The sequence below is a fragment of the Leptonychotes weddellii genome, chromosome 4, assembly GCF_054177405.1.
Source record: "Leptonychotes weddellii isolate Sample4059 chromosome 4, ASM5417740v2, whole genome shotgun sequence".
NCBI lineage: Eukaryota > Metazoa > Chordata > Mammalia > Carnivora > Phocidae > Leptonychotes > Leptonychotes weddellii.
Genome location: NC_138372.1, coordinates 3,585,631 through 3,606,534, shown reverse-complemented (window position 1 = coordinate 3,606,534; position 20,904 = coordinate 3,585,631). Strand labels below are relative to the sequence as shown.

Sequence of the window (20,904 nt, the reverse complement as noted above, 5' to 3'; positions counted from 1 at the left end):
ATAGGATCTTCAGCAGGAAATCATGTTAATACCCGTATTTTCCATTTACACAGCACTTCACGTTTTTAGAAATGGTCTCACTTATATTAACTCCTTTAATGATCCCAGGACTGACTTAAAAGTAGCAGCAGGTAACAGGTATCTAACTCGAAATACATAGTGTGTTTACTCTTAGCTTTTAATCCCCACTTAATAAAAGATATAAGCCAGCAGGGCTTCTAGACTAGAGAAGTCCATTCTGGATTGTCCTCACTGAGCTTAGAGGGTGGGAACACAAGCTTTTCCTCCAGAGGCTCATAAAAGAATATCAAACGCCCCCAAGGACCCGGGTAAGGAGGGGATATGGGCAGAGAGGCAGAAGGACTTCAGAGTTATTCCAAAATTCATCTCCAGGAGGCACGGGACTCCACACGGTTCTTTCACGTGGGTCCCACCTCAGGCATTGGTTTGGGGGAGGTATGAGCTCTACATTTCGGTTGTCAGGAGTGATTCTCTCAATACTTCTCAAGTTGGCTGCACCACCAGCTAGAAACCCAGACACTGTGCTCAAATACAGGGAATCTGCAAACCCCCTAGCCTAATGAGCATCTCCCCTTACTGTCTCCCCTTACCTAGAATCTTCTGTGGCTCTTTCTGAGCCTATGTGACTCTTTGGGTCCAGCTGATACAGATTGTTTGTTGTAAGAACATCATTTCCCCATTCTAGAAAGGGCGAAGGGCTAAGAAAGGCCAGACGCCCAAGCCAGGTGCCCTACGACCCTGCCCCCAAAGGTCTTTTGTACAAAGCTTCGACGCTCCTCTTCCACCTGGGTGCATCCGCCGAGCATCTGAGCAAGGCCCAGGGTGGAGCAAGGGATATGCAAGGAGTAGGAGGAAGGTCTCTGCCCCTGACACCCTCTCCACATACAAGCCATGGTGAGAGAGCCTGGAGCCAGGTGGTGGACTGAGCCCAGGCAGAGGTACACAGGACAGCCGGGGCTAAGCCACCGGCAGGGAAGTCCAGATACTGCTCTGTGCCCTACGGAGTGGTAGTCCCGCCCGTGGAGGAACCTGGGCCTGGGGTCTAGCTCAGGTCCGGCAGGGAAAATTAATTTCATCGCGTGGTTCACCCAATGGTCCCCGAATATCAAACCAACACCTGTCATGATGCCCTAACCGCAAAGACCACCCACGGGGCATCTTCTGGGGCCCTGTGTGCTCCGGGGAGGGCAAGGAGGGCAGGACGCCTGTGGCCAGTGTCGGGGGGGTTCCCAGAAAGAGAAAGGATCACAGGGTCCTCCGTGGGAGGCTTTGTTACCGCCCCCCCCCCCCGCCCCCGTCAAAGGAAACAAATGGGCAGAAGGAAGAGAAGCCCTCAGCACCTTCCCGCCCCCCTGCCCCGGCCTTCCTCTCAGCGGTGGTGAAGAAAGAAGCTTGGGGCTGACCCTGAGCCGCGATGGTATTTCTCACCCAGTCTACACAGTGCTAGGAGCCCCCCCACCCCGGCCCCCGCCCCAGCTTCTCAGTACGCCAAGTGCCCACAACTGACAACGGATTTGCAGATTTTCCTGGCTCTCTCTGACGGGGGTGATGGGGGGGCAGCCTCAAGCCCACGAAGCACCCCCGGGGCCCATACCTATATTCCATCCCAGGCTGTTTCACACTGTTGTCACCGGTGCACGGGAGGCTCTGCGTGGACAGGTGTCCCAGGCTCCGGGCCACCATGGCCACGGCGCGGAATCGGCCACGGGAGCCCAGGCTGGGGCTGCTGGCCGCCGGACGGCCCAGCCGCTCCTCGGGGCCCCGACCCTTGAGGCTGTGCTCCGAGCACACGAAGGACACCTGCATGCCGAGGCCGGGTGCCCAGCTCCTGGCTGCGTCCCCCTCCTTCCAGGCCTCTAGAAGCCTTCCTTCTCCCAGGATAAGACCTTATCCCAGAAAGCCAGGAAGCTGCGAGGTGTTCCTTCAGGAGTGAGGATTTCCTAAAGCAACGACAGAAAAATCCTGCGCGGTGTCCGAGGGAAGGCAATCAAATGTCCAGAATCCAGCTAGGAAAGATCTCATCAGAGGGAACCCGGAAATCCAGGTGGGGAGGGGGGAGCCATTTCCTCTCCCCTCACATCTTTCTTGGCTCCGCAGGTCCTTCCCTTGCCCTCACCCTGGCCTGGCTCAGGCTGTCCGAGCCCCCAGCCGTGCCGGACGCGGCCCCCCGGTGACTGGCTGCCAGTTTACTCCTGACCTCCGCGTGACATCGCTGTCCTCCGAGGGAGAAGGGAGAGCGCCTCCCATCAGGGTGGCAGCCTGGGGGCTAAGCAGGCTGCTGCCGGAGGCGTTTCGGGGAGCAGCTGCTTTTCCAGGCTTCCCAGAGCTCAACTCCCGGCTCTGCACACCACGGGCTGTTGGGGCTCCCACCAAGTAAATTAGGTGACCGGTGAGAAGCGCAGGAGGCATCTAGCGATTCATTATTAATGACATGGGATGCACAGCCGCCTGCCCTGGCAGATCCCCGGGAGGCCGGCCCTGGCTGCTCCAGGCTGACAGCCGGCACTCAGACAGGCAGGCGCTGCAGCCGGGAGGACTGCTGAGCTTGCAGGCAGCCGACCGAGGCCAACTCTAGCTGCTTGGGGTTCGCACCCAGGAAAGTGGGGCTTCCACTAGGGTTTGGTGCAGGGAGAAGCCGAATCTTCCGAAATGTGGAGAAAAGACTCCTCTGTCCAGATGATATAATGCAGATGACCTGAGCAGAGAGAGCTGGGGGTCGTGGACCAGAGACCTGAGAAGTTTTAGCACTCCATGGTCCTTAGCTCACAGCAGACTCTCAGTAAATACTTCTGGAATGAATGCGTGAATGAATGGATGAAGACAGACACCTCTCCGTTACCCCATCCTCCTTTCCCACACTCATGGGTTCAGGATGAAGCTGGGAGTGAGGCTCTCCTCCTGGAACAAAGCTCACGAGGTGTCCTCAAACCCCAGGAGATGCCCCCAGTGGCAGTAGGGGCAGGGTAAGCCCTGGCCAAACTGCTCTTTGGGTTCTTTCTTGCCATGCGGGAGGGGCAGTGAAAGAGAGGAAGAGAGCAGATGGTTGAGGTCTTGTTCAGGCTCTGCTGCTAATTTGCTGTGTGATCACAGGCAGGGGGCTTGCCCACTCTGGGCCTCCACTGACAAAATAAGGGGTGTGGTCTGAGAAGATGCTCTCTCCCCCAGCTTGGACCCCCAGGGCCCTTCCACACCAGCTGGCTGTCTACCCTCTGCTCTGACAGGACCCAGAGAAGAATCCACCCAAAGATGTTCATGACGAATGGTGCCTGAACTTGTTCTCAGCCCTGGCCCTGCCTTTTTGACACGGATGTTAAGAATGAAATCTTGTTCCTGTCCCGGCCTCCCTGCTCCTGAGCTGCACAGCCTAGGGCAAGTGACTTCCTCTCTGAGCCTCAGTGTTCTCTGTGTCCTATGTAGATGACAGAGCATGGTCAGATCACAAATGGTACGTACTCCCATGATCCTGAAGCATGAAGGATTTTTGGAGGTGGGATTCAGTACAGGCCTACTCTACCCCCATCTCTTCACTGGTAACTGTACCCCTTTTGTCCTCCCCAGGCCTGATGCAGCAGCAGGAGACACCCCCTGAGGATGATACCCAGACCCAGGGACAGAGCTGGGGCCTTTGCCAAGGCAGCCCTGGCAGGTCACAGATACCACCTTCAGAGGCCAGTAGGGGCCCCCTCAGGTCCCAGAGGTCCAGCTCTGCCTTCTTCATTTACCTGCCCACATCAGCCACAGGCCTGCCTGGCCCTCCCTGACCCTCTCGAGTGGCAAGGGCTGGGAAGGTGGAAGGGCAGCCTGCAGGGTTGACCCTACTCAGCAGCTGAGCCCTTCCTCAAGTTGGGCCCTGGCCTTTAGGAAGCCCACAGGCCTGCCAAAGAGGCTGCAGAGGGCAAAGACTCTGCCTCCACTCCTTCCAGGGCTCATGAGCTAATGGTCTAGGGAAAAGCTGCTCAACTACCTGTACCTGACCCGGATGCCAGGGGAACTTGTTACAAATGTAGATTCCTGGGTCTCATGCTGACCGACTGAATCAGCAGCTCTGGGGCTGGGCCTGGGAAGTTGTGTTTTTATCAAGAGCTTCTAGTGGTGCTGTGCACCTGCTCTATGGGATGTGGAAATCTCCTACTTCATTTTTCCTTATATATTTCATTTCTCTGTGCTCTGGCAAACTATCAGATCTGGCATCTTACTGTTCCTCAGGGGTTCCTCAGATGGTGTGCTTTAAGCAGCTCCAGGTTAAGTGACATTCACAAAGACTTAGTCACCATAGTGTGTCAAATATCATCTGCCTCACCATACAACCCAGCAATTCCACTCCTAGGTATGTGCCCAGAGAACCGAAAACAGGCCCACACAAAAAACTTGAACACAAATGTCCATAGCAGCATTATTCATCATAGCCCCAAAGTGGAAACAACCAAAATGTCCATCCGTTGATGAATGGATAAACAAAATACGGTCCATCTATACAACAGAATGTTATTTAGCCATACGAAGGAATGAAGCACCAACACATGCTCCAACATGGATGAACCTTGAAAATGTTATGCTAAGTGAGACAAGCCAGTCACAAAAGGCCACATGTTATATGATTCTGTTTACATGAAAAGTTCAAAATAGGCAAATCCACTCAGGCAGTAAGTAGCTTCATGGTTGTCAGGAGTTGCGGGGAGTGATAACTCATGTGGGTATAGGGTTCCTTTTTGGAGAGATTAAAATGTTCTAAAATTGTGGTGATTTTTGTACAACTCTATGAACATACTAAAATCATTGAATTGTACACTTTAAACATATGTATGGTATACGAATTATATCTCAATAAAGCTGTTGCCAAAAAAAAAAAAAATGTCATCTGCTTCAAAAGCCTCTGGGCCTTATTCTTGCTGTTCCCTGTGGGAGCACCCTTCCTGTTTCTCTGCCTTGGAAATCCTCCTTACCCTCTGATATCACCTCAGAAACACATGCAGCCAGTCCCCCAAGCACCAGGAACTTGTCCCTTCTCCAGGTGCCACCAACTACGCTCTACCCAGCAATACACCAGCGTGCTAGGAGCCACTTGCTGGTTCCGCTTGGCAAGGAGCACCCCTTCCAGATGTTGGTAGGACTGAGCAGGTCCTGTGCTAGAACCCCAGCCCTTGCTCCATCCCACTGTAATGTATCATGGAAACGGTGGACGTGAATATTTGACCTCAGAACTCCCCGGGGAAGTCCAGGACAAAGAGATGCTGTTCTCAGCAGAGAACTGTCATGGGGAGAAGATGGGCAGGTGGGTGTTTAAAAGCTGGCCAGAGTCCGTAACTTTTCACTTGCCTTAAAACAGGGGTCATGACTTGCAATACTCTTAGGAGGTCACAAGAATTAGACAAGAGTGGAAAAGCTGGAAGCTTAAACCCTTGACCAGAACTTGCCATGATGAAAGGTCATCTCGAAAGGGCCACTCCTTTGGAACGTGTTTAGGTGAGGAGGGTGAATTCTAGACCTGCACCGGTCGACTTGAAATGGGCTTTGAGCAGAAGCATCGAGTGTGGCTGGTGGATTTTGACATGGAACAGTTTTTTGGGGGGTTTTCTGACTCTCTAGTACCTGCTGTTGTTAGAACAGCTAGTTCCTGCTGTGACTCATTAGAGGCGTGGCCACCCCAATTAAAAGCTCTCCTCTCTGTCCACAGAATGCCACTACAGAGAACTTCTTGGAAGAGAAGCTTCCGGCTCAGCCACCTGGGATCCAGCCTGTGTCCCACCTGCCCCGGGAGGGCAGGAGAGACAGGAAAGCTTCGGCCCAGCCAGGCCCGTTCCTCCAAGATGGGGACAGGCTCACGGTGGGAGGTGACGGGCACTCTCCCCATCATCCAGAGTGAGGCCCATGGAAGCCTCGAGGCCTGGAGTAGAAGTTCTAAAAATAACTTTTAAGAGCACAGACTGCAATATTCACTCAAGAGTGAGGATGAGGGGCGCCTGGGTGGCTCAGTTGGTTAAGCGCCTCACTCTTGGTTTCTGCTCAGGTCCTGATCTCACGGTCTGTGAAATCAAGCCCCGTATCAGGCTCCACGCTAAGTGTGGAGTCTGCTTAAGATTCTCGCTCCCTCTTCCTCTGCCCCTCCCGCTCATGCTCACTTGCTCTCTAAAATAAGATAGATAAATCTTAAAAAAAAAAAAAGAGTGAGGTTGAGCAGCTGCATCCTGCAGAGGCCAGGGTGCCTCCCCGTACCAGCAAGGCTGCCCTGACGGTGCCGAATGGAGCATGTTTTGCACCCAAAGGTGACTTCCTGCCCCAGGAGAGGGGTGGGGTGGATGCTGATGAGTTGGGGGCTTCTCCAGTGGATGGGAGGTCCTGCTTCTGAAATTTCTAAGCAAAGGGTGCCAGACTGGTGGCCTTCCTGGAGGCGGTGTCGTCTGGTAGGTAAGAGCTGAAGACCCCCGGGGGCTTCCTTCCGGACCTCACACCCCAGTCACGTCCAGCGCTAACGGCCCTACAAGGGGAAAAAGGCTAACTCGCTGCCAGTCAGCTCCTTTCACTTCTTAGCTGATGCCCGGGACAGAGCAGCTATGCTGTGTCCTGAGGCAGTGCTTCTGGCACCTGCAGGAGCACCTCTGAGACACCGGCTAACACTGAAACGGTGCTCCTGGTGCAGCTGAGTCCCACCACACCCCGCCAGGTGGACGCTGTGCTGGTCCGCTCACACTCGAGGAAGCTGCGGCACAGAGAGGTCGAGCAGGGAGGCGGACGCTGGGTCCGCCCTCATCCACGGAGGCGGCAGGCTGGGAGGTGAGCAGTGTGTTGGGGCCCCTCCCATGGAGGAGCTCCTGCTCTCAGACCCTCAGGTTAAAGGGTGAGGGCTGGGGGTCCGTCCCGCGGGACTGCCTGGTGCTGCCTGTGGATTGGATCGGGCTGTGCCGACCCCTGCCTTTCCAGGTGGATGACGCAGAACCCACCCCCCTGGTCCCCATCCTTGCTCATCCTTACACACCTGTCCTGCCCACTCGTCCTTAGAGACACACCTGTCCTGCCCACCCGTCCTCGGAGACACACCTGTCCTGCCCACCTGTCCTCGGAGACACACCTGTCCTCCTGCCTACCTATCCTCCTGCCCATCTGTCCTCTGAGACACACCTGGATTCTCAGCTCTTCCAGGAAGCCCTCTCTGACGGCCCAGCTGCAAGGGATCTCCTGTGAATAACCAAGCAGCTAGGTAGAGTCTGCTCAGTGAACGTGACCACAAACCAAGTACTGCCTGGTGATCGTGCCGGCTCGTGGTAAGAGCTGATGGCCCAGGGTCAGAGCTCGTAGGCACGCAGGCCAGTCCCCCCCACCCCCCCCATAAGCTGATGACCAAGCCTCCCTGCCCAGGGCCCCCCCACCCTCCCGGTCTGGGCTGCATTACAGGTGCAGATGCTGCCTCCAGTCCTGTTGTCTAGGAAGCAGCAGGGACGAGACACATTTGCAGGGGAATATTCTGGAAAGGGGGTTAGGGCCAAGACCATTCAACACCGTCCAGCCCATACCTGCAGAGGCTTGGGATGTTCTTGGTGCTGGGAACAAAGGCTCTGCTCATAGGGGCTGCAGGTAAGAGGGCCAGCAGGGGGTGTGAGGATGACAACGGGACAGGACAGTGGGATTGAGGATGGTCTGGGAGGCCTTTACTAGATCCGGTGCTCGGGAAAGTCTCCCCGAGGACCAAGATGTGATAGACGGGAGGGAGCCAGCCCTGAGAAAACCTGGGGGACCAGAACGTGCAAGGGCCCTGGGAGGGAATGAGCTTGGCGCCTTCCAGGTCCAGAAGGAAGGAGCCTCCTGAGTGGGAGTAAGGGGGTCTAAGCTGAAATCTGAGCAGGCAAGGGCCATGCGGACCTCGAGGGGATTTGGGGTCCATTCCTGGTGCCCTGGGGGGCAGGGAGGAACAGAACGCCTCCAGCCAGCCCGTGGCCGAAGCTGCTGCCGCCTCTGAGGCCACATCTCTGGGACCCCCCTCATCGCTACCCCCCAGGTGGGTGTGGGAAGGGGAGCTTCTGCAGGCACTGTGCGGATTTAAAAATTTGATGCATTTTTTTTAAACCACAAGAGTTGAGGAAAGTGAAGAAGCCGTGGAGGAAGTTAACAGGAAAGCTCTTCTCCCAGCTGCGAGCCCAGTTCAGCTGATAAGATGCCCAGGCCTAGGGCACAGCTGTCCCGGTGCTCCACCGAGCGGGGGCTTATCTGGAGGCATTATCTTTTTTACATTAATATTTAAGACGGAGTTTAACGGACTGCAGCCCTGCTGCTGGCGGGGACGGTGGCTGTGAAGAGGCATTTATCTGGGATCTTTAATAACTGGGGGCCTTAGTTGCAGAGGCCCCCGTTTCCCGATAACCACAAACCCCCTGGAGGCAGCAAGATGAAATCCGCCAGATAAAGAAGGAGCCACGTGGGTGTGACAACCTTTGGCCCATCAAATTCGAAAGGCGCCATGGTTTTCTGTTCCTCTCTGATCCTTGGGAAGCGGGTTTTCCCTGGGTACTTAGCCCCCTGGCTAGTTCCCCACGTTTCAGATGCGGCCCAGATTTTCCTTGGGGTGTCAGGCAAATAAGACATTTGTTCCCGTCTCCCCCACCCCATGTTAGCTTCCTGGGGCTCCCCAAACGGAGCACCACAAACTGGAGGGGGGGGGCTTCAAAGATCAGAAGTTGATCCTCTCCCAGTTCTGGAGGCCAGAAGTCTGAGATCCAGGTGTGGGCAGGGACGTCTCCCTCTGGAGGCTCCAGGGGATGACCCCCCTGCCTCTTCCAGCTCCTGGTGGCTGCAGGTGTTTCCAACCTCATGGCCACATCCATTCTCTGCCTCCCCCGACACGTGGCCTCTTCCCTGTATGTTGTCATATGGCCTTCTTATAAGGGTGCCAGTCATCGGAGTTAGGGCCCACCCTACTCCAGGAGGGCCTCATCTTAACTGATTCCAAACGCAATGACCCTATTTCCAAACAAGGCCACATTCTGGGGTTCAGCATGGACACAATTCACCCCAGTGCACCTGCCATCATGAACTGTATCCACCACAGAGGGGGCTGCGGTCTTCCCAGGGGAAGAGGATGAGCTCCAGCGGCTCCGCTTCATCCTGTTGCCTTCCACCTTCCTTGCTCCGGCCCAGCCACACCGGCCGGATGTTCCCCTGTCTCCTTGGCCTGGAAGGTTCTACCCCGCATCGTCAAATGTCCCCTATCCAGAAGGTTCGGGTCTCAGCTGTGCCTGGCCTGTCTTACTCCCTTAGGTGGTTACTTGCTTTTTCTCTGCTTCCCTGAACGAGAATGTGCCGTCCATGAGGGTGGGGACCCTGTCCATCTTGTCTGTGTGGCATCTGGAGCCAACAGACCCCCCCCTTTCTAAAAAGATTTAATTTATTTGAGAGAGAGAGAGAGTTCACACGTGAGACTGAGCAAGTGGAGGGGGGGCAGAGGGAGAGGCAGACTCCCTATTGAGTAGGGAGACCAACAAGGGACTTGATCCCAGGACCCTGGGGATCAAGACGGAGCTAAAGGCAGACGCTCAACCGTCTGAGCCACCCAGGCGACCTGGAGACAACAGACCCTTAATAAACATCTGCTGAATTAATGACAAGTATCAATGACCAGTGCCCCAACCCCCCCCCCCAGTCTCATCTCCCTCTTGAGAAATTTCCATTAGAATTAGGAGCTGTTGGGGCCAAACTAGCTGATACTTTGTCCCTTGCTTACAGCTGAATTAAGAATACAAAACCTTAAGAATTCTGCCATCTAATGGACTCACAGCAGAAGTGCTTTGTTTCTTTAAATGGCAATCACCGGTTCAAACAATGGTCCAGACACACTGTCCATGGGAGCAAATGTTAAAGCAATAGGGCTGGTCTCTGCGCTCCCCTCCAGAGAGCAGCCAGACAGCTCCCAGGGCCTGTGTTAGATGGAAACCAGATCACATACGGGACACCCAATTAAATCCGAACTTCAGACAAACAATGTTTTAGTATAAGTATGACCCAAATATCGTGTGGGATATACTTATACTTAAAAAAAAGTTCATTTGAAATTAAAATTTAACAAAGGAACAAAAGCTTGCAATTTATAAATGCAAAAGCCAGCTCTGGGGCTCTCTGGCCACTCTCTGAGGCTCTCATTGGAGAAAGTGGGCCGACCGGAGTGCTGCCCCAGATGCTGATTTCAAAGACGAGCCAGCTGAACAGAATGTCCCTCTGAAGTTCCAAGGAGAGTGAGCCCTACATGCCTATCACCTGGAGAGCACAGGGGACGCCGAATCCACAGCTACCGACGCAAGCTCAGGGGAGGCAGCTACCTCAGAGGCCGCCTGTGGAAAACCTGCCCCGCGTGAGGACGGACGGTCCAGCTTAGGGTCCCACAAGAGGGGAGCACATCTTTGCCCCCAGGATGCAGCCCGGGTTTCTGGTGCCAGGACGAACTTACTGTTAGAGGTGACGAGCAGAGAGGCATTTTTGTTAATTCGTGTCTAGCCAGCCCCTAATCATTCATTTGCCCCAGTGATGGTGCAAGGAGGCAAATGAAAACCCCGCGCTTAACCCCCAGTGCTGCAGTGTTTTCAAGAAGGCACGTTCTTTTCCCACGGAGCCCAAGTCCAAGTGGTCACAGTGCTTATCTGGGAGGGCAGGACTATCCTGTGGAGAGCAGACTTTGGTTTTCTTTCATACGTTTCTACGTGGCTGGGCTTTTTTAAAAACACGAACCAATTACCCCAGTGTCCGCTCACGGCACTCTCCGCGCTCCTGGGCGGCAGCTCTCCTGCAGCCCCTGCCGTGTCCAGAGCGCTTCCCGCCCGGCCCCAGCCCGGCCCTTACCGGTACTTCATGCCCGTGTGCTGGGCGGTGCAGCCGTCCAGGGAGAGGCCGTGCATGCGGAGGAAGCTCTCCATGTTCCTGGCCTGCGCGGCCGCCCGCACCTCCCACAGCCGCTGCAGCTCTGGCCTGTCGGTCTGGCGGACGGGGTGCAGGGCCCAGTCAGAGTGACACCTGCTGTTCACGCTCCTCAGGCTCTCGCTGTACGTCATGGACAACATGGTCCCGCCCGGCCTGGGAGCTGCCGCTGTCCAGACGGGAAACGCCGGGTGGCCTTGAGTTAGAGACGGTGCCGCTGCCTCCCCCCCGGGGCCCGGCTGGATGCTGTGCCCGGGGCAGGGGTCCTGCAGACACACGTCCTCCAACCGGAGCGGCCACAGCGGGTCTCGGCGCCCGCGGCCGGGCCGCTGGACGAAAACTGCTCCTGGCACCAGACTCTCCGTCCTCGAAGCTGCCCGGCTGGGAATCTGGCTAAGCCACGTCCTCTGCCCTCACAGCCCCGAGACAAGCGCAGGCCAAGCTGCATTCCAGCGCGAGAACTCAAAGGGGCTCCAAATGAAAACAGGGGCAGGAGAGCATGCAGAGAGCCCGGCCCCCCACCGCCAAAGCCACCGCGTCACAGTGCTCCCTGGCGGTGTGCCCAAGGTCAGACCAGGCACGGGGCTGTCTCCCAGAAGGAGTACGCGCCCGCCTGTCACGGAAGCAAACTCTAGGGTGGTGATGCGGGAGGAGGCCGCCCGAGGAAGGCTTACAAAGGGGGACGCGATCCACACACATGTTCTCTGCCTGTAGCAGGTGCCACGGCCCCGGCAGATTCTTTGGGCACCATCCTCCATGATAACTGAGTATGTCACAATCCACACATTTTGCCCCAGACCGAATGGGATGCATGTAAGGACGGGGGCGGGGGGGAGTGACAAGAGAGGGACAGAGGTTTGGTACAGATAGGGAGACGGCAAAGCTGACATGTGAGGAGCTGCTGCTAAATTGTCCTCCTGAGCGAGGACTACCCTCTCGGAAACCAGAAACAGCACAGATGTCCATCAGCGGGGAAACTGGTTGCGGAAATGAGAGTCCATCCCTGGAATGGAGATCTGTGCAGCCTTCAGGGAGGCTTCTCTGCATGGGCTGAGATGTGATGAGTCCTAAGAGACAGTAGTAAAGAAAAGACCACACGGCAAGAGGAAGAAGCGTGCGCACAGAATGCTACCATCTGTGTTAACGCTCATACGTGAGTGAGTGAACCACGGAGGGCGCTGTGGCCGCGTAGCCACATCCTGCAGCACCTTTGGGCAGCAAGGACATGGTCGCGGGGCCAGGGGTGCCCTACAATTCGGGGACACCCCCCTGCACGTGACCACAGCCTTCCGCCCTGGCTCGGATGCCTGCGGGGTGGCCCCAGCATCATCACTGAGGACAGAAGTTGGGATGGGAGTTGCTATTTCAGCAGCAGAGCAGGATCCTGGAGGCAGCTGGACGAACCAGCACGGTCCCCACCTCAGCCCCAAGGGCAGCAAGTTCCATCATCCCTGGGAGGGGCCGGGAAAGCTGTCCCGGGAGGTGAGGCCGCTGCAGAGGCCTCGGCTCTGTCCCTGAGGGCAGAGGTGGTGCCCTGGGCTAGCCCCCTCCTTGGGTGAGCTCTCCCCCACCCCCCACCCTGACACTTCCTAGCTCCCTTTCCTGCTGTAATTTTCCTCTACAGCCATATCCTCACCTGACCTGCTAGAGTCTTCTCTAATTGTCTTGTTTGTTGCATCTGGTCCCCTGAAGGCAGGTCCAGGAGGGCGAGGACCTTTCCGTCTGCTCTTACCACTGAGGCTCAGTGCCCACCGCAGAGACCGGCCTTCCCTGGCAGTGTCAACAGCACCTCCCTGACTCAGGCCTGAGGCTCTAAGCAGCGTGCCTTCTCCTGAGGGGGCGGGGTGGGTGCCTCTGGGGCCAGGACTCCCCTTCACCGTGGCTCAGATCCACAGGGAGGGGGCCTGCAGGGCCCAGGACGTCTGGCGTCCCCCAAGGGTTTAGACTAAGGTCTCTGATGGATGCTAAAGAAGGTAGAGATGTCCCTGGCATGAAAATTCCCATGTCCAGGAGAGTCATTCTGGAGGCAGCGGAGGGGCCCAGGGCTCCAGGATGGGGGCTGTCTTAGGAAATGGGGCCATGGAAGCCCACACACAGCAGCACAGCTCCCTCCCTCCCTGCCTGCTGCCCCCCCGCCCCCAGCATACCCAGGGGCAGGGCAGTGTGAGGCAGCTGCTTTAGACATGGCCGTGTGGCCGGCTGCCCATCCTGCGTGGGGCAAAGGCGGGCCAATTCTGGTGTCCCCGGGGGTCCCCATTCAGAGAAGAGCAGCCTGGCAGGCTGGGGCTCCGGCGGTTCTTGCCGAAAAGCAGGACCCACTTCAGACGCACACCTTCCCAGCCAGGCCCAGCCAGGCCGAGATCAATAACCATTAGCTTTCAAGACATTACCCACAAAAAGCAACCTGGTCTGGTTTGGCTCTGGAAGTCCAGCCAAGGTCCTGGGGCTGGGATGGCGGTGTGGCTAAGCACCTAGGTCCTGGACAGGGGCAGCCCTGTCTGTCACCTACTCAGTGGAACCCATGCAGGCCCCCTGACGGCTCCAAGGCTCAGTCTCTATGTCTGAGAAGTGGGACGAGCAGAGGCTGATTGCACCAGCTGTGTAGACAAGCCTCGGCAGGGGCTGGTGGTGCAGCTGGGAGCAGGCCTTGTGAACTGGGCGGGGGCTGGTGGTGCAGCTGGGAGCAGGCCTTGTGAACTGGGTGGGGGCTGGTGGTGCAGCTGGGAGCAGGCCGCGGGTGGGGAAGTGGCTGCCATCAGTTAGGACACCAGTTAGGATAAGTGGGGTGGGGACAAAAACGGGGTGGAGGAGACAGAGGCCTGAGGGCAGGGCGGGCCTCTGGAGCGGGCACAGGGAGCAGGGGCGTGAATGATACAAGGGAGTGCTACCGACACCAAACGTCACTAGAAAATGTTGAATGGGATGACTGTAGACATCAATAGCCGACCCCAGTCTTGCACGGAATGTGCATTCCTAATGAGATGGGTGCAGGCAGGGTGCAGCCAGGATTTAGAGGGTGCCCTCCCTCTCTGTGGGGGCTGGGGTCTCCTCTGCTTGTGATCTTTCCTTATAGCACACCTCAGAGCGACCTTGGGAGCGGGCCTGTGGGTGTCGCCTGCAGCATGGAGGACGCTCAGAGCCTCCTGCGGTGAGTGTCCCCATGACACTGGGACAGGCTGGGGCCAGGGGACTCTGAGAGAGGTGGGGCGGGGACAAGCATGGTGGCCCTGGCCGGGGCAGCGGGGCGAGGACCGGTGCCCACGAGGGCGCACAGCGCAGGAGGAGCTGGGAAATGTTCCTCCTCTCCTCCAGGGAGGCAAGACCCCACCGAGAAGGAAGGACACAAGAGGCACAGAGGTGCTCTGACATGGTCGGCAGGGCTGCCCGAGGGAGAGGACAGAGTCCGGCCCCCAGACTTCCTCATGCTGGGGCTTATTCCCAGCTTCCTCCCAAGGTGACTGGAGCAGGCTTGGGTAGCTGGAAGAAGGGGTCCCAGGAGGGCACTGCCAAGAGAAGAGAGGGCCCACTGCTGGGGCTCCTGCCTCAGGCCCCTCGCTTTTCAGGGCTCAGGGTGCAGTGACTCTGACCTCACGTTCCTCCTCACCATCTGGCCCCCCCACCCCGTCTCAAGAAAGACCAGCCCCCTCCCTCAATAACCACGGCTAATTACAGGCACCTGCAGGTTCTTCCCGCGCCGGAGCCCGCCTTTTGCAAAGCTATTCTTGTGGAGGGAGGGCTCGGGGGGATTCCCGTAAACGAACACTGAACACTGTGACATGGAAAAAGGAAGGGAAGGCATTGACCTCATGAAGTCAGCTGGGACCGCTACCTCCCCAAAGGGCCTTCCACCTGCAGTTTCTGAAACTGTGGTCTGTTTACCGAAAGCCACCAAAGCCTGAAATGTGAGGTTCGGAAGGAATCCTGAACGGCTCTTTTAAACAGTGACATCGGTCTCCATCTTAGAGAAACCAGGCCAAGTGTCTGAAAGCGGGAATGCGAGGGGAAAGCTGCATCATTCCGGAGCGCGGCTCGAAAATGCACGGCATTGCGTCAGGGTAAACACAAAACCACCTTTGCTCGAGAGAAGTCAGCGAACCAAGGCCCAAACAAGCAGCCCCCGGCTCCCTAAGGCATGTGTTTCCAGACAGACCTTTCTGACAGCCACCCCCCCACCCCCGCTCCGCTGTCATTCGCGGGAAGCCCCCAAAATGCTGAATCTTCATGGTGAACCCAACAAGGTGGAGCTGGATGTCCAGGTCTCCCCAGGGCGGGAAGATGGAACGGTCCCCACTGGGCAGGTCTGGGAGGCAAGCACGCTCAAGCGGCAGGATGTCCCCCCCCCCCGCCCCCGTCAACTTGCAGCTACCTAGGGCTGGCTTTTTTTTTGAGGTTTTCTGCTTTGAAAAAATATACAGAGGGTCTAATTTCAGATCAGCCAGATGCATCCCCCAATACAGTCCCCCTGTGACTTCCATTCCTGGGACGCTGGTCCCCCAGCAGCAACCCTGAAGAAGGCGGCTGCCACGGGACTCCTGGAGCTGACGGGGCCACTCACCTGCCTTCCTGGCGTCTGCTCGTTAAAAAGGACACAGTCTAGTTTACTAGGGTTCACCAGACGCTCTACGGATCTGCCGCACCAGCTCTTTCATTAGGGAGTGTCACTGTCGGACGTCAGAAGCAATTGGTGAATGAGACGCGCCCCATGAGGGTCGAGTTTGGAGGCAGGGAGTCCATTAGTCTATTAGGGCGTTTTCAGCTCAGTGAGAGAGGCTGAATTATTCACGAGCGTCTCTTCCCCTAAAAGCCCGGGAAATGCAGTTCTGCGGTGCAGCCTGGCAAGGCCCGATCCTGGCACATGGGGCTGGGAGGGGGGCGCTGACTGGGGTCCGGACCTTCCTGTGGGCACACTCCCTCACCAGCCCTCCACTGCCCCCCCGAGCGCCAGAGACATGGGCCACAGGTGGGGAGGGGCAGGCCGTGCTTTGGTTATTCGAGGCCAGGACCCAGGGCTCGCAGCTCTGCCCACCATGTTCTGTGTCTGCAGTATGGGGCTGGGGGTCCGTGGAGGATGTGACCACCACCCACAATGAGGGGGTTGGGGTCTGGTAAGACCTACCCTCAGCAATGCAGACGGACGTCCCTCCTCCCTTCTGCCGGGACGTGACCCAGATTGGTATATCCTATGCTGTTAGTACCTATAACTGGCCAGAAGGTTCTGGAAGTCTGCTATTTCAACACCACACCACCACTCCCTCCAGGCAGGGGTGCAGGGACCCTTCCTCACAGGACACATTCTGACCCAGCTTTGGAAGATGCTTTGAGGCTGAACTCAGGGCTGAAGCTATGCTGAGACCCCATTCCAGGGTCACAACCTCAGGGGCCCTCCTTGTCATCCTAGGATCCCAAGGAAGTCTCAGCACGACCCTCTCTTCCAGCAGGAGGGATTCCGGATGGAGGCTGAGTGGATTCTCCCATAACAAGCGTGCAAACAGTGGACGCTACCGGGAGGGGGGGGGGAGTCGCTATCCAGACCCGCGGTAGAAAGCAAACAAAATGGGACGTGGGGTGCAGAGCCTAAGGAACCGGCAGCAAATCGTTACCAGGAAAGACCCCAGTGATGGAACTGGGACGGTTGCTGTCAAAGGCACAAGCCCACCATGTCAGGTCCCTGGTCTCTATGTCACTGCTGGGTGGTGGCCTCAGCCTGACATACTCTGACACCCCGTCTCCTTTTCCTGGGCTCTGCACCCCTGTCAACTCCACATCCCTCTCAGCACCAGCCATCAGGCACCTGGAGGACGGGGCTCCTGACTTCCTGTTCTCCTGCCCTGCTCCCTTTACTCCTCGTCCTGTGGCTCCTGGGGCTCAGCCCTTCTCCATTGTTCCTGAGCTCCCTGCATCCAGCCTTTCCACCTGCCGTCTTATTACCTCCCCCAGTGGAGCTCTGATCTCTGCCCTGCTCAAACACCATGGACGGCTCCCCAGTGCCCACTGAATGTAGTCCAAGCTCCTTTGCTTGGCACTCAAGGACCTTCCCTACCTGACCTCCATCTTCCTCTATAGACTGGCCTCCTGTCACTGTCCATCCCGCCCCCCACCACCTCTTGTTCTTGGCACCTCTCCAAGCTGTGGCTCAGGCATCTACTGGAATGTTCCTCCTGGGCTCTACGCTGAAGACTGCCCAGCCTCCAAAGCCCCCTCAAAGCCCTCATGCTGTCTCCTCCACGAAGCCTTGCCTGACTCACAGTGGGCGGTGCTCACTCCTTCCTCAGAACGCCAACGGCTGTCTGGACTTCTCCCACAACAAGTTCCGCCTTCCAGATATTATTAGTTATTTGGGTTCTGGGGTAGACTGTGTTATGGTTCCAGGGCCTTTACCCCTCTCTGCATCACCTGAATATGGTTCTCCTAATGGGGGTGGGGCTATATTTTCCTGCCCTTCGACATCTGGTGTGGTCATAAGACTTACTTTGGCCAGAAGTATGAACAGGAGGGCCAGTGGGCCGCTTCTAACTGTGGGCCTTCAGATGCATGAATGTGCGCCTGTTCTTCCTCTGGCGCTTTTGCCTGGAACAGCCTCTGGTTGAAAAGGACGGGAGGGGGCGCCTGGGTGGCTCAGTCCTTAAGCGTCTGCCTTCGGCTCAGGTCATGATCCCAGGGGTCCTGGGGTCGAGCCCTGCATTGGGCTCCCTGCTCGGCAGGAAGCCTGCTTATCCCTCTCCCACTCCCCCTGCTTGTGTTCCCTCTCTCGCTGTCTCTGTCAAATAAATAAATAAAATCTTAAAAAAAAAAAAAAAAAAGAAAGAAAAGGACGGGAGGATGAACACCCGGGCCCCACCTGCAGCTCAGGCCAAACCCAGTGGAGCCCAGCCTGGATGAACTGACACAGACACGGAAACAAGAAATACACGCTTCTTGTTGGAGGGCACTGAGTTGGCAGGTTGTTTGTCACATGGCATTCTCCGGAACAGCTGATACAGGGTCTTGCCTCCCTTACTGGTCTGTGAGCTGCTTGAGGGCAGGACGCACACCTCGAACACCTCTGCCCCGTGAGGGGAGGGACCGCACGCCGACTGACCTAACCCTCTGAGGGCTGTGTGGGTGCCCAGATGACAAGGATGCCCCCCTGGGAGCGGCACCCAGGATATTAAACGAAGATCTCACCTCGTTAGAGGTCATCGTCGGAGACCCCACAAGAGATACCTGAGTGTCTATTACAAGAAACCATACTGGAGACGCAAAGGGCAGGACGGTCGGAGCCTGTGGGCATCAGGGATGCGGGGCTGAGAGGCTCAGACGGAGGTCTGCGTCCAACAGTTTGCCTCGAGGCAGGACAGAGGGTCCCCGGGAGTGCACAACAGGTTGGATCTGTGGGGCCCTGAGGGCCAGCAAGGGGTATGGGACCCTCTTTCGCTTTAGCTCTGTGATACCCCGCAATCTCCTGGGCACCTCCCTCGGCGGGGCCCTTCCGACTGGCGGTCTGGGCCGCGGTTCTGCCGCCAACCATCTCACTCTTTTCCTCCGGGGCCTCTGAGGACTCAGTTCAGGGGCATGTTTGGTCTCACTGGTCAAATCCTCCTGGGACGAATGTCTCACCCACATTCTTACATACGATGCCCGTCATACATGCATGACAGCACACGCATCATCCCATAAAAACATTTGCAAGCCCAAGTTCAGCTCTAGCTATTTCAGGCAAAATCTCATCCAGCAGAAATTTCAGTCATGTCTTCAGGGCTCTCTGGAAGGAGTGAGACCCTGTGGGAGGCACTGAAGGGGTGGCGAAATTAGCCCGAGGACCCAGGCCCACGGTCACGCTCAGAGGTGCTGGGGCTGCAGGAAGGAAAAGCCATGTGGGTTTTGCAGGGCTGCCGACCCCAGGAGCCAAGGCCCCAGACTCCCCGTGCATGGGCGATAACCAGCCCCTGGCTCTGCACTGGCAGGTGGGCATAGCCCTGGGGAGCTGGTCTAGACAGAGACCTTCCAAGGCATAAATGCCAAGGCACATGCCACACACCAGGGCCCTGCTCCCAGGAGCCACACCGAGTTCCCACAGTCCCGAGGCTGATGGGGCTGACCCATGGCTTGCTTAACCCCGACACTTTCCCGACAGGAGGAAAACGTCAAAGTAAATTCCTGGAGTTACAGACTACCCGAGAAGCACACGTCTTTGTGGCGCACCTCCCCACGCCACAGGTAAGCTGCCCGAAGGAGGAAGGGACTCACCCCGGAGGACTTTGCTGGCTGACCTGCCTTGGCCTGGGCTACAAGGCAGGGCCCGTCGATGCCATGTCCCTGTGGGGTGCAGCCTTGCACCGAAGAACATGGTGTGCTGATTCACCAACAGGGAGATGCCCCAGAAAACACCAGCAGGTCCAGCCCTGACCCAGGTCACACTGCAGCCCCATGCCCCCGAGAACGTATTGGCCTTTGATTACCCCTTTGATTCCAATTGGTTCAAACCCAAAGAGAAGGGGAGAATGGTTGGGTTTGCCCCACCTCGTTTACTGGGATCACCCACGAAGCACAAACCCGTGGACAACAGACCTGCGGCATCTGCAGCTGGACAAGTGTGAGATTTTAAGGTAGACCCGGTGCGAGCTAAGCAGGGATCACAAGTCCGTTTGCTCCAATCAAAGCAAATTCTAGAGACGAGCACAGACAGTGCGCCCGACTTCACAGTGTTCATCAGGATGTTACATAATGCTGTGTGGGAGGGCACCGCCAGAGAAGCCCAGATTTTCACCAGCTGGGGATTTTCACCGGCACCGCTGAGCTGGATGGGCGAGGCCCTCCCGCCCGCTCCCCTGCCTTCAGCCTGTGGGGCTTGGGGGAAACGGAGGGCTCATTACCTGTAAAACTGCAGCTGTCTTTTGGGGCTCCCATACCGAGTACTGCGGACAGCGATGGAGGACAGAGAAAAAGGAGAGAGAGACAGTCCACAATGGGCATTAGCCACGGGGAGGTGCAGGCCGGGAAACACCAGCGGCACCCCACAGCCCGGCCCCACCCCACTCTGCCCGGGGCTGCCGGGAGGATGCGCGCCCGGGTACCAAGTGCTCGGTGGCAGCGCCACCCAGTGGCGCATGGAGGCAGAAGCCCGGTCTGTCCAGCCGGACGCGGGGGCTCCTCCGGTGCCTGGCCTCATTCCCACGAGGGGCAGGGAAGCGAAGACAAGAGGTAAACCTCAGAGTGACAGTCTGTTTGGGTTTTAACGAAGTACGCTTTAGAATGACCGGACAAAACCCTCAAACCAAGAAGTGACCTGTCACCCCACATGCTGGCGAGTCTGCGTGGGACCATGGGGTCATTTTTAGGACTTCGATCAAGGAGGGACACGCCCCTTTCCCTGTGGGTTCTATGGATACTTGCTCTGGGTCAGGCCCTAACAATTACTGGGAAAGGCCCAATGAATCAAGGGCTGACGGGCCCCTGGGGCTCCCCCCCGCCGGGTCCATCTTTTGTGACAGCCACGGCCATCTGGGTCCTGGGCTCCATGGATGGGGCAGCAACTGTCAGCTGACCGACGCCTTCACGGGCTCTCCCCGTGGTTCAGCCCGGGCTGCTTTCCACAAGGAAAGACCCAGAGCTGGCTTTGGAACTGGCCTCCAGAGAAGGAAGGCGAGGGTGCCTGGTAAGCCGCTAGCCGCCCCACTCCCACCCACTCCTCCCGGTGCAAGGCTCTGAGCCTCCCTCAAAGGGGGTATGCGAGCTGGGGTGTATAAGAAAGACGCAGAAGCTGGGAAGGGTCCCCCCCTCACTTCCAGGCCTGCTACCTCCAGCGGAATCCTTCAGAAGAGTCAGGGATGAGTCTAATCCTGGCTCTACTCCACTGGGAAAATCTTGGGTTTTAAAAGCTTCCATTCCTTCCCTTGGAGAAAGCGCTAGCCTACATGAACCTCAGAGCCCTGTGGGCCTCCCTTGGTCCTTCCCTCTGGATCCAGGGCTGGTGTCTGGCCTCGGGGACCCTTTCTCAGAGGCAGGACTGAG

The 20,904-nt window shown here is 57.2% G+C and overlaps 1 protein-coding gene across 7 annotated transcripts in view; it reads right to left on the bottom strand.

The window, feature by feature from the left end:
- The window catches only part of KCNAB2 (potassium voltage-gated channel subfamily A regulatory beta subunit 2), an 82,895-nt gene that overhangs the window by 30,022 nt on the left and 31,969 nt on the right, over window positions 1-20,904 (bottom strand). For 3 of the 7 annotated variants that reach the window (XM_081817362.1, XM_081817366.1, XM_006746375.3), the window contains exon 3: window positions 19,767-19,808. The exons of 3 other annotated variants lie outside the window; for them this stretch is intronic. In XM_081817362.1, coding sequence (XP_081673488.1) covers window positions 19,767-19,808 — 42 coding nt within the window. Of the gene's footprint in view, window positions 1-19,461; window positions 19,583-19,766; window positions 19,809-20,904 lie in introns of those variants that run through there. One more of the 7 variants, XM_031017094.2, reaches the window with a different exon arrangement.